This window comes from Mus pahari, chromosome 6, assembly GCF_900095145.1.
Source record: "Mus pahari chromosome 6, PAHARI_EIJ_v1.1, whole genome shotgun sequence".
Lineage (NCBI taxonomy): Eukaryota > Metazoa > Chordata > Mammalia > Rodentia > Muridae > Mus > Mus pahari.
This window is the reverse complement of record NC_034595.1, coordinates 41,250,042-41,262,905: the sequence shown is the minus strand read 5'-3', so window position 1 is coordinate 41,262,905 and position 12,864 is coordinate 41,250,042. Positions and strand designations below refer to the sequence as shown.

Sequence of the window (12,864 nt, the reverse complement as noted above, 5' to 3'; positions counted from 1 at the left end):
TTTAAAAAAAAAAAAAAAAAAAAAAAAAAAAAAAAAAAAAAGGAAAGAAGGAAGATACAAGGGTTTCACTGGTTTATATTATTTATTTAGAATGAAAAGCTTATGGTAAAATATAACCATAACGCAACGAAGCTGACAAACAAAATGTGGAGCCTTCCTGTATCTGTAAAAGCACAAAAATGGGCGAGGAGGGCAGAGAGGAGTAGCCTGAACTGGAGGAAAATGCACAGTTGTAAGAAGACCCAAGCTAGGTACCTCTCAAGTGTAGTCGTGGTCTCTTCTTGGCCCTACCAGGTGTCCTGTTGCATTAGCGATGGGTTAAAAAAATTGGTGTTTTACTTTCTCTTCTGAGTGTCCCTGTTTTCTTGCTTTGCTGCCTCTGCTCAGTTGCCAGATCATCTGACTCAGCCTTTGTGTGATTCTTGCATCCAATTTAAAGACACAGTAGCTATCTGACTTCCTTCAGCTGAAAAGTCCTCCTCCATATAAAAAGTAGTATCTTTTTACTATTCAAATATTTTGAAATAATTAAGAACCCATGTAATGTGAAATACTTTGAATTTTCCATACCAAGTAGTTGCAACAGAACATATTCTACATAATACCACATTTCTTAAAAAGAAGCTCATTCGGTCACTCTTCCAAAAGAAATATTGAAGATATATTTTCTCTCAGAAGTGATTATGAGGAGCTTAATAGAGAAATCGGATCTGCATTATCTCATTTAATTATCTTATTGTGCTTATGGTTTTAGATATTTTACTCTGTCTTGACTTGTGTATAAAGACGAAGGCTCAGATGAATATCACAACCTGTAAAATGTCATTGGTTAATAATTTCTATATTACTGACTTTGTTTGCTTCTGGGCTTAGGATCAAACATACACACCATTTCTTTTTCTGGTATTTTGATGTACAGTCACTCCCATTCTATAACCCAGGGTGGCCTGGGACTCCCAGACATCCTCAGCCTTCTAAGTCCTGGGATGAGCGGTATGTACCACCATGCTCTGGGTGCCTATACATTTTCTTTTAGATTTATTTATTATGTATATATAAGTACACTATAGCTATCTTCATATGCACAGGAAGAGGACTTCAGATTTCATTATGGGTGGTTGTGAGCCACCATGCGGTTGCTGGGATTTGAACTCAGGAACTTCGGAAGAGCAGTCAGTGGTGCTCTTACCCGCTGTGCCATCTCACCAGCCCATGTCTACATATTTTCTTTTCGACACCCTTAAGTCACTCTTACTCAGCATGAGTCTCTATGTCCCAGTGAATATTTACTGATTCAGTGGAAAAATTCAAAACATGAGGCAGTATAATAATTGCTAAAGTTCTTATGAGCTCCCAAGTCTCTGCATCTTACAAATTTAACCTGAAATCTCTCATAAATATAAATTACGCGTTTCTATGTTTCTACTTTGATTTAAAAACAGCAAAGGAGAGGCTCTGCGCCACCACAGTTTGAACAGCGTGAAGCAGAAGAACGCCCCGTTCTTGGTGTTCACACAGCCTGGGATCAATTTGTTTCCTTTTACCTCCTAGCTGTTGTGGTTTTGGAGCAGCAGGGATTTCTCCAATTCCATTTTATTTATTTATTTTTTTGTTTATTTTTTATCTATAAGCCCAAAGGCAGCAGTTTACGGTATTTATGTAATGACACGTAGAAGTAGGTAGAGGATGTCAATCTCCCTGCAAACATCCAAGTAAGATGCATCTAACAATCAAGTCCCTAGCCAAACCTGACATAGATGCCCTATGAAAATTAGTGTAGTCACCTGCTTTTTTAGCTGCATCTGCATAGATCCCCTGTATGAAAGCATGTAGGGTATGTACTACCTGGATAATAATATCTGTATTTTTCTGTAGTAGGAAATCAGTGTAGTTTTTAAAACCAAAAAGTTGTTATTAATCTATCTTTGATCTCAAACAATTTCAATGACCTGGTATAGTGATATTTACAGAAAGCCCTGCAGTTTACTGAAAGGAGTTTTTAAATATTGTTTTAAAAGTGTGTGTGTGTGTATGTGTGTGTGTGTGTGTGTGTGGTATTAAAGTCATTTTTAAACCCCTCAAAATGTCTTGAATGTGAAATTTGAGTCATTTATGGTAACTTATAACTCCTTTGAAGAAGTTATTCAGAATTGGGGTTCCAGACACACAAATGCACAATACACCATTTTTTCCTTCCAGTAAGCAATCAGAGGGCAACACTTGTTTTTAAAGGAAAATCCACTCTGTAAGGGACTTTATAAAGGGGGCAGACATAAACCAGTATCAGTGATAAACTCTCCATTCCCCTGTTTAGCCTAATTTTCCCAGGGCTCTCCTGGAATACGAATTTTCTCTTGAAATACACTCAAAGAAAACGTGGTAGACTACAGAGCAGAGGAAACACTGGACACGGCAACCCACCCCAGAGTCACTTCCCTTAATTTAATGACTAGTTTTTTTTGTTTTTTTTGTTTTTTTTTTTCTGAAAGTTATTTCGTTAGAACACAGGAACTTTTGCAACCACGGTGATGCTTTTAGAGGGTTGAATCCTCAAAAAGATAATTAATCACAACTAGTAGAAGGGAGATTACTTATTGATCCTTATAACCTTTTGCAGGAATACAGTTATGAATAAGGGCAAAGAGAAAATTGACTTTAATGGTCTCTATCGCTAACATGAGAGAACATGTGTGTGTTCCAAAATAATAACTTTTATTTATTAAAAACCGGCTATATACCTGGATTTTCACAGAATATTCATTACTCTCCAAAATGACCTTTTCTAGGTGAATTTTATTTTCCTTACAGACCTCAACAAGTTTACATAATTTACTTAAACCTGAGGAGAGAGAACAAAGCCTCAGATAATTTACATAGTTTATTTAAACTAAACTCCGCTAGCTTGGCTAAAGAGACTGAAGCAGGGCCAACTTGGAGTATAATATAAGGTGAGACTCTCCTTTCTTTCTCTCTCTGTCTCTGTCTGTCTGTCCCTCCCTCTCCCCCTCCCTTTTCCCCACTTCTGGCGCGCGCAGACACACACTCACACTCACACACACGCATTTGAATTCGTGGAGTTGGTAAATAAGGAGTCAGTTAGTTCTCTGTAGTTTTGTGTCCACAGGATATGACTGACATTCTCACCACACACATATAAAGTCAAAAATAGCTGTGGCCATATAAAGAATATGGGGAGAGAAAATTATTCAAAATCTACAGAAAATAATGCCAGGCCTTTAATCCTGGCACCCAGGAGGCAGAAAGCAGACAGAGTTCTGAGTTTATGCTGAGTTACAGGAGTGGAAGAAAGGGCCATTGCCTTTCCGGTGAGGACTGACTTTTTTAATCTTCCCTTTTGTCTGATACTGGTAACTCTGCCCAAAGCGTGCTCTTCTTCCTGCCTCACAAGATTGCAAATACGTTTTTAACGAACAATTTAAACCTGTGCAATTGGATGCGCAGTATTTCTTTTTTTTTTTTTTTTTTTTTTTTTTTTTTTTTTTTTTTTTTTTTTATTATACGTAAGTACACTGTAGCTGTCTTCAGACACTCCAGAAGAGGGCATCAGATCTTGTTACAGATGGTTATGAGCCACCATGTGGTTGCTGGGATTTGAACTCTGGACCTTCGGGAGAGCAGTCGGGTGCTCTTACCCACTGAGCCATCTCACCAGCCCGCGCAGTATTTCTTAACGTTTATGCGTAACACATCAACTCATTTAAACTCACAACAGCCCCATAAAATAGAAATACTTTGTAAACAGATTGCCCTCCAATGACTTCACTCCCTCACTTTTTTATATTCGTGCACAGAATCCTAGCACTGATTCCGCAACATCAGAAATGTTTCTGCAAATCCTTCACAAATATTCGGATTTCATACTGGGCGTGGTACCCTCCAAAATGAGTTGTTTGAGCTAGGATATTTGGGATCTCAGCTTGGCGAAGTTGTAGCTCTTTCCTCTGAATAAAAGAGGACACAATTTTTTGCTAAGAGGTTAAGTTTCATTGCGGCGATGAAAATTACCCTCCTTCGTTTTTCTAATACCTGGGTGTTGCACTGGGGAGGAAAGAGAGATTTCGAGAATGGACTAGTTCACTTTCTCAGAAGACACGGGTGCGCTTCTTTGGTGTGCCCGCCCAGAAGGAGCCCAGCGTGTCAAGGGGTGGCCAGGCATGGGGGAAGGGGTGTTAGCGTGGGTAGCAGGTGGGGGCTCTCCGATCCTTTAGCGCTGCTTCAACCCCCAGCTCTCCACCGGAACCCTGCATCTCTTCTGCAGTCCGGGCTCCATCCCCTTCCCCGATCCGGAGGGAGGGCAGCAGTGGTTTCAGAGGTGTCCAATGCACGCTAGATTCAGGGCAAATAGCGCCACCTATAGCGGGCTGTGGAGCCAGGTCAGGAGCAGAGTGTGGTCCTCCCACCCTCCCACCCCCCATTCTCAGAGGAAGGAAGGAGGGCCCCACTGGTCACAGGACTGGGCGACTGGGCGGGCACTGAAGCTCCGCGAAGAAGGCGAGCTCGGGGAGAGAGATCTGGAGCAGCATGGAGTCCGCTGCAGACAGACTAGCCAGGGCGGCGGCCCAGGGCCGCGTGCACGAGGTGCGGGCACTGCTGGAAGCCGGGGTTTCGCCCAACGCCCCGAACTCTTTCGGTCGCACCCCGATTCAGGTAGGCAAGGAATGTCTCATCTGCAGTCGGGTAACTTTTGTTCAGGAAGAGATAACATTCAATTACCATTTGAAATGCGTACCCCAGATATTTTTTGTTTGTATTTGTTGTTGCTGCTGCCCTCCGGACCCACCCACTATACTAACTTGTTATAGTGAAACCATTTTGGCATCGAGTTTTCAATTTCTTATTATTGAGAAGTCTTATTTCTCCCATCTACTGTCAGCTGATTATTTCTGGTGTTGCTTTTACCAGCTTCAACCTAAAAGGAGTCCGGGCCCTAGTAATGTCGGTCGGTAACTATCCTTTCTAACTCTAACAAAGAAAATTCCTGTGAAACAAATGTGCATTCCAGAGCCTGTGCATAATAAGGTGAAGAAAAGAAACACCGGTTGCAACTTGACTAAAAAGGCTAGAAGGTGCCTTCTGAAACTGCAGCATAGAATATATTTTACACACTTTAAATCACAGAATAAAAATAAACGAGTTTGGGGCCTTGAGATCATTTGTAAGTCAAGCATGGAAACATCTTTGATTCTAGACAGGTTGGGTGGTTGTACAAGATAAATGTGAACCTTTTAAAATAATGTGACTATAGTTTACAGTTTAACATTTACCAGTGGCTGAGAAGTTTGCATTTGGAGTCCTAAAATATGTAAGAGAGGACCTTATTTATTGAATACAGAAAAGTAAAGAAAGTTGGGTAGTTTTCACAGCTATTTAGTAATGGGAAAGGAGGAAATCGTTTTTGGTTCAGAACCATAACCCACTTGACATTTGAGGTAGAAATGCTTAGTTTATGAGAGAGAGGGGAGGGGAGGGGAGAGGAGAGGAGAGGAGAGGAGAGGAGAGGAGAGGAGAGGAGAGAAATAAGCTGGGTTGTTTTTTGTTTTTGTTTTAAATCCCAGAATCTAGAGACAGGCAGACAAATCTTGTCAGTTCTAGGTCAGCAGGGATGACATAGGGAAAACCCTGTATAGAAACACCTCCCCCCTAAAAAAGAAGAGTAGAAAGAAAATAACAAAAACAAAAAACAAAACAAACAAAAAACAAGGTACTTTCTTAAAGGATTTAGTATTCATTTTAGTTTTGCTATTTCAACTTTTCTATACCATGAAAGATGTGAGCAATTTTTTTTCCTATCACAGGGTTTCCCCTTCTACCTTTATTATTTTTTATTCCCCCCCACTCCCTCCCCCACACTTCCACTTTCCCTCCCAGGTCCCTCCCTACCTACCTACCCACTTGTGATTTTTTTCTTCAGATGTGAGCAATTTTTAAAACCAATTTTATGAGCAAGATGGAGGTCTTCAACACACAGGTGGCACACACAGTATTGTTACTTTCTCCTTTCCATAGTTCCTTTACAGTTTTCCTGAAACCTAAGTTAGTTTTACTTTCTTCAGAGAATGATTCAGCAGTCCTAGTGCAATTATGTTATCTTCATATATATATATATATATATATATATATATATATATATATATATATATATGAGAGAGAAAGTAATTCATATTTAAAATCACACATAATTCTGAGTGCCTATGTCCACTCCCTTCTCTCTCTGCACTGCCTCCATCAGTACTGAATAAGAGATGTTTGAAGTTATAAAGCAATCTGTGGCCAACAAAACCCGTGTTGGATGAGGTGATGACACTCCAGCCCCTCTACCACACACACACACACACACACAAAACACAACACATGGGAGAGAGGGAGGGAGGTAAATCCAAAAGGATGATGGACTTTCCAGGAGTTAAGAGAGCACAGAACAGCAAACTGATTAAATCTTCCTCTTGGGAGCCAAAAGGTCCTGAAGGTTGATCAGGGTCCACTCTTCAAGCTTATTCTGGTAGCAAACTTCTTGGCTATCCGTGTGGATTGTTTTGTTTTTTTGTAATGTTGTGTGCAAGACTGTTGTTGCTAATATGATTCTTGAGAAGACTCCTGAGGCTAAAACTTTCAACAGGAGTGGAGGAGATGGCAGCTGAAGGGGTGGATAAACAGAAGCAGGGGCCTGAGGAGAAGGGAGTATGCCTGTATGTATGTATACATACAGTAGACAAAAGCAGTGTATCCATTACATTAGTGTAGCATTGTCCTTAACTTCTTGTAGTCTCAGTAGGGATTCCAAACCTATGATCAAGTTTGTTCTAGTATGAGCAAAAGTTTCTTAATTCTTAGCCCTAGATAAAATTAGTTCAAAAACTGTGGGTTCTCTATACAAAGTGGTGTTTAGGGTTTTCTTGTTTTCTCTAAGGCAAATTCTGCCTAGTTTATTGTCCAGTTAACTTTACAGAGCTTAAAATATTTATTTATTTATTTATTTTTTATTGCACCGATTTATTTATTTAGTTGAGAGGGGGGCTGTGTGTGGAGGTCAGAGGACAACTTATGGGACGTAGTTCCCTCTTTTCACCATATGAACCTGGAAAATGGACAGTGTCAGACTATTACCTGCAGAGCCATCTTGCGTACCCTAAAAAGCCTTTAATAGTTACCATTGTAAGTAAAACAACTTGGGGAAAGTTTTATGTGATTGTTACTACAATATGACTTTTTTTCATGTTTTTAAACTGCAAGCAGGTGACTTGACATTAATGTTCCTATTGGTATTTCGAGTTTGACTTCCAGCCTCAAGTCAAGCTTCCAGTTGAGCAGCAGAACTTCCACTTATATACTTGGCTTCTTTATTATTCTTTATTATTAGTTTATTACTTGTTTATAGGTGTTTTACCTGAATGTATATCTTCACCACATGTATGTGTGATGTCCACCCAAGGCCAGAAGGTGTGAGATCCCCCCAGAACTGGATTCCCTAACTCATAACAAAGTAGTTATGTGTTTTTGTAGTGATTGATTGTGGATTCCTTTTCAAAATGCCTCTCTGATAGATGGAGGCAGCTAAGATGGTTGAGCTCTTGCTTCCCGTGCACAAAGCATGGTGCTGAGTCCAGTCCAGTCTTCTATGGGAATGGCTTTGTTTATTATCATTGCTGCTGCTGCTGCTGTTTTTGTTGCTGTTGTTGAGAGAGGGTTTTTCTGTGTAACCTTGGAATCACAGTTACTTGGGAAGGGGATTGTGCCAGGAGGATTGACAGTCCAAAGCTAGCCTTTCACAATTTAAACTTGACTTGTTTTGCTTTCTGATTACTGTTCTAACAAATTATAAGTTTTCCTTTTATGTAAAATAGTTTTTGTCATGTAACATATCCTGATTACAGTTTCCCTTCTAGTCCTTCCCCACCTCCCCTCTTTTAGTTCGGAGGGGGGTGGGGGTCTCAAGCAACTCAGACTGGCTTCCAGCACAATCTGTAGCTGAAGGTGACTTTGAAATTCTAATTCTCCTGCCTCTACTCACTGGGTGTTGAGAATACAGGTATACAGGGTTCCTGCAGTGTTGGAGTTTGAACCCAGAGTTTCTTTCATATGCTAGGTCGTATAGGTGGTTTTACATGACAAACTAGAGTAATTTGGAAAGAAGGTACCTTAATTAAGAAAACGTATTCACCATATTGGCCTGTAGACAAATCCTTGGGGGCCACACTTTCTTGGTTTCTGATTGATATAGGAGGATCCAACTCAATGTGGACAATGCGACCCTTAGATAGATGGTTTGCCTGAGTTAAAAAGCAAGTTGAGCCAGCCATGAGAGCACACCTCCACTGTCCGCTTCAGTCCCCCTCCATTGTCCGCTTCAGTCCTTTCCTGCACGGCTGAGTTCCTGACTTGCCTTCCCTCAGTGATGCACTGTGATACCCTTTCTTCCCCAGGATACTTTTGGTTATGACCTCTATTGTAGCAACAGAAAGCAAACTAAAACACCAGGCAAGCATTCCACCAACTGAATCAGTTACCACACATTTAATGACTAAAACAAACACAAAATTATCATTATGTAATTATAGGAGCCAGATGTCTAAACTGAGTCTGGAGGGCTCCATTCCTTTAGAAGGCTAAAAGCCAGAATGGACTTTCTTTTTTCTAGCTTAGTGGCTATTGTTGGCCCAGGATGCCAACATCTCTCTGACCTCTGTGTCCCTGCTTATATCTTCTCTGTGACAGGATATCTATGAAAACCTCGAGCGTATTCTGATAGTCCAGAGTGGATGGGGATTCAGGGAGCCTGGGTTTGCACACTTGGATAATGTACCTCAAGATCCTTAATATAATATAGTGCTTAATATAGTGTTGTCTACTATGTCTTTCCTCTCCAGTTACAGTTCAAAGGACCAATAATTTAAGATGGGGAGGGGACATTACTATTTTAGGGACAAGCTTTATTATTTTATACGTAAGGAATTGAAGTATAACATTCCAGGAAGACTAGGTTGACAACAACAACAACAAAGTGAGAGTTCTGGTTGTCTTTTTTGCCAACCACATTGTAGTGATTACCACACAATCCCAGTTCGTCTCAAATAAGGCAAGTGCCATGTGTCTATGCCCCTGGCGATGTTCTACAGGGGTCCGAGCACCAGGAAATCTTAGGAAATACACTGTTAGCCTGTGTGTAAGAAGAATTCCAAGGCGGGACTAGGAGCCTTTAAGGGGTAGAACCTCCTGACTGTGGGTACTCTGATCTGGATAGTTAACAATGAAGCTTCTTTTTTTTTTTTATTTCTTTTTAAAGATTTTATTTATTTTATATATATGAAGAGTACACTGTAGCTGTCTTCAGAGACACCAGAAGAAGGCATCAGATCCCATTACAGATGGTTGTGAGCCACCATGTGGTTGCTGGGAATTGAACCCAGGACCTCTGGGAAGACCACTCAAAGCTCTTGCCCTTTCTCCAGCCCCAACAATGAAGCAAGCTTCTTACATAGGGCTTCTTTCTTGGGTACTGCCCTCACTCTAGCGGTGATCCCTCTACTTTTTCTTCTGACTTTTCAGGTGATGATGATGGGCAACGTTCATGTTGCAGCTCTTCTGCTCTTCTACGGTGGAGATTCGAACTGCGAGGACCCCACCACCCTCTCCAGGCCGGTGCACGACGCAGCGCGGGAAGGCTTCCTGGACACGCTGGTGCTGCTGCACCGGTCAGGGGCGCGGTTGGATGTGCGCGATGCCTGGGGTCGCCTGCCTCTCGACTTGGCCCAAGAGCGGGGGCACCAAGACGTCGTGCGATATTTGTGTTCCGCTGGGTGGTATTTGCGTTCTGCTGGGTGGTATTTGAGTACCGCTGGGAACGTCGCCCAGGCCGACGGGCATAACTTCAGCTCCAGCACGCCCAGGTGAGCATAGTTGGTCCAAAAGCTTCCAAAACTCAGAAAAAGGAGATGCAACCCAAATGAGACACGGTCCCATAAGTTCCCATTTTACCTACCCGCTTACTCCTGGTCAAGGCCTAGGCAGGGTACCACGAGGGCAGGAGGGTCCAGAGGTCTAGCATTCATTCGGTTCTGCACACGCCCCGTAGAGCAGCAGCAGAGCGTCGCTGCCACCCGCGGTTTTGCAGCCTCTCAATCCTGCCTGGTGGACCGATTCCAGTTTCCGAACCAAGCTACTCTACACCCTGCCCTTAAGCTCTTGCTCTTTCGTAAGCAAATTTGTAAACCTTGGCCTTCGCAAGGGAAAGTTCTCTAGGCCCCTCCAGGGCGTTTTGAGAGTATCTGAGATGGAGGTCGTCCGTGATCCCCTCCAGAGAAAAGAGACTCTGTCCGTTCCAGTCTTTTCAAGTTTACATTTTAGGGCTGGAGATGTGGCTCAGCTGTTAAGAGTGCCCTGCTTTTTCCAGGGTAAAACTCGATTCCCAACACCCACTTGAGGCAGCTTATATCAGCCTGGAATTTCAGCTCCAGGGGATTCAATGCCTGTGACCTCTCTGTGAGCACTGTGCAAGCTGTGTATACACATAGTTACTAAAAAACGTAAAGGTCCCACGTCTTGGAGACATGATTAAACCACATATCAGTATAAGCCTCCTTTTCCTTTCAAAACCTTCAGCAACCAGGAAGCCTTTCTTTTCTTGGATCCCCACCCCCCTAACACAACCCATAAAATGTGAGGCTTAAAGTTTTTCATTTGCGCCAGCAGTAGTGGCGCACGCCTTTGATCCTAGTACTTGGGAGGCAGAGGCAGGCGGATTTCTGAGTTCAAGGCCAGCCTGGTCTACAAAGTGAGTTCCAGAACTGTCAGGGCTACACAGAGAAACCCTGTCTCGAAAAAAGAAAAGTTTTTCATTTGCTAAGGAGAAAATATTTAATTAAAATAAGATATATGAAGCAGAATACGGAAATAACACAAATGTTTAGTGTAAAACATGGTTGAGACGATATTAGAATAGATCCTGTTTCGACTGGAACAAGCGCGCAACAAGTCTCCTTCAGGCCCTTGGAAGTCAGTGTTAGATTCTAAGCTGCAAACAAGAAGAGGGAGGCTCGGAGTGGGTCCTAATTTGATGGCCCCCACCCCTCCAAGTGCACATCTTTCAGGGCATGTGTTCGAGAAAACCTGTTTTCAGTGAGTAGGTTTGCATACCGGAGCTGAGGAGGCATGGTCAAGATAAAGAAGTGGTTAGAGAAACTGCTAAGGAGAGTTGGAGTGAGGACCGAGATCCCGGATACAGTTGCAGAAGGGTGGGGAACTAGGGAGCAAAAGCCAGTCTTGTGGGAACCCTGAAGATCTTAAAAGGAGCCTCCAGATCCCATTAATAGTTATAGAGGAGGGAAACCGAAAAGATCACTGCGGTGGGCCCTCAGCCAACCAGAGCCCGGCAGTCTGCTCCGGGGCTGAAAGGCACCGATGGAGGAGCAAGGAGACAACTCTCCCCACCGCCGCTGCGGGGCGGGTAAGATTTGCCCTTGGCTTCCAGTGCTGGTTTTTCTCCCGCTGCCAAGAGAGAGCCAGGCCCAAGCCAAGCACAAGCGGCTGTCGCGTGGTGGCTAGCGGGTTTCAGAAACTGGAGATGATCAGAAGGCCATCTAGAGAGCCTAGCAATGGGGGGTTGGAGGGCGAGGAGTGCTGCACACGCCTGGAGCAATGCAGAAGCCGGCACGACTGGCACCGAGGACCCGCCGACTGTTTTCTCGCTTCTCTTTGCAGGTGCCTGGGACTTCGCGGCCAATCCCAAGAGCAGAGCTAAATCCGGCCTCAGCCCGCATTTTTCTCCTTAGCTTCATTTCTAGCGATGCTAGGGTGTCTAGCATGTGGCTTCTAAAAATACATAATAATGCTTTTTGCAATCACGGGAGGGAGGGGAGGGAGGGGGCAGAGGGAGGGCCCTGGATGGGAAAGGAATGGGATGAGAAACTGAGCGAAGGCGGCCGCGAAGGGGGATAATGGCTGGATGGTTTAAAAAAAAAAAAAATAAAGATGCTTTTAAAAATGTCAACTGATTTTTAGCATAGAAATGCCTTCCAGTGTCCCCAAACTCTCACTGAAGCTTCCCTTTCTATATCATTTTACAAGAGGTGTTTGGAAACTTCTGAGTACCCCTCTGCAGCACTGGGTTTCTTGGTTTCTTGTGAGCTGTACTCTGGTTCCCCATCCCATCCTCTACCCGATCACAACAGCCATTTAGCGAAATAAAGTTCAAAAAGGGCTACGTGACTCTTCTAAAGTTTCCAGCAAATTGGGAGATTCTTAGCTAAAAACGTAGTTTGCATCCGCCCATTCCGGCAACATTCCTATTAGGGCACCGTGCCAAAGATTAACGAATTCTCTTGCAAAACAAAAGACTGGACATTTTAGCAATTTGACTGAGTCACAGACACTATAATAAATAGTTTTGTAAGCCTCCTACCATAGATAAACATGTCCGGGTTTCAGGAACAAGAAATGCCAAACTAAAGACAGGTCTTAAAATGGATGAGCTGTGCTTTAAATGGTGGATGGGAATTCAGGGAGTCTTGATTTGCACACTTGGACTTTGGTCATTACCTGACTATGGTAGTAAAGTGGTTTGGGCTCTTTGCTTATTTATGAAAGCAGACACACACACACACACACACACACACACACACACACACACACACACACACCAACTCTTGCCCCTTTAGCAAGGAGGATTGCGCAGAAATCTAGGTTCTCAGGTTCGAACTGCACGCGAAATTGCCACTACCACAACTCCACACCCCAGAATGCTGTGAGCCTCCAGAGCGGGTACATAGTGCTGCACTTGCTACTCTATTTTTAAAATGTACGATTATTGGGTCAGGGTGGCACACACGTGTATTCCAGTCCACTTGAATT

General features: G+C 43.0%; 1 protein-coding gene across 1 annotated transcript; it reads left to right on the top strand.

Annotated features, from left to right (window-relative positions):
* Positions 1–4,461: 4,461 nt before the first annotated feature.
* On the top strand, positions 4,462–12,002 carry LOC110323545 (cyclin-dependent kinase inhibitor 2A). The gene is made up of 3 exons (XM_021200818.1): positions 4,462–4,668; positions 9,565–9,905; positions 11,716–12,002. Exons 1-3 carry the CDS (start codon positions 4,543–4,545, stop codon positions 11,753–11,755), a joined length of 507 nt encoding a protein of 168 aa, XP_021056477.1. The 5' UTR covers positions 4,462–4,542; the 3' UTR covers positions 11,756–12,002.
* Positions 12,003–12,864: the final 862 nt, after the last annotated feature.

Excerpts from the sequence above, each read along its gene's own strand:
- LOC110323545 (XM_021200818.1), top strand. The coding sequence starts at position 4,543 with ATGGAGTCCGCTGCAGACAGACTAGCCAGGGCGGCGGCCCAGGGCCGC. Across the intron at positions 4,669-9,564 it reads TCGGTCGCACCCCGATTCAG|GTGATGATGATGGGCAACGT; the intron begins GTAGGCAAGGAA and ends CTGACTTTTCAG. Across the intron at positions 9,906-11,715 it reads TTCAGCTCCAGCACGCCCAG|GTGCCTGGGACTTCGCGGCC; the intron begins GTGAGCATAGTT and ends TTCTCTTTGCAG.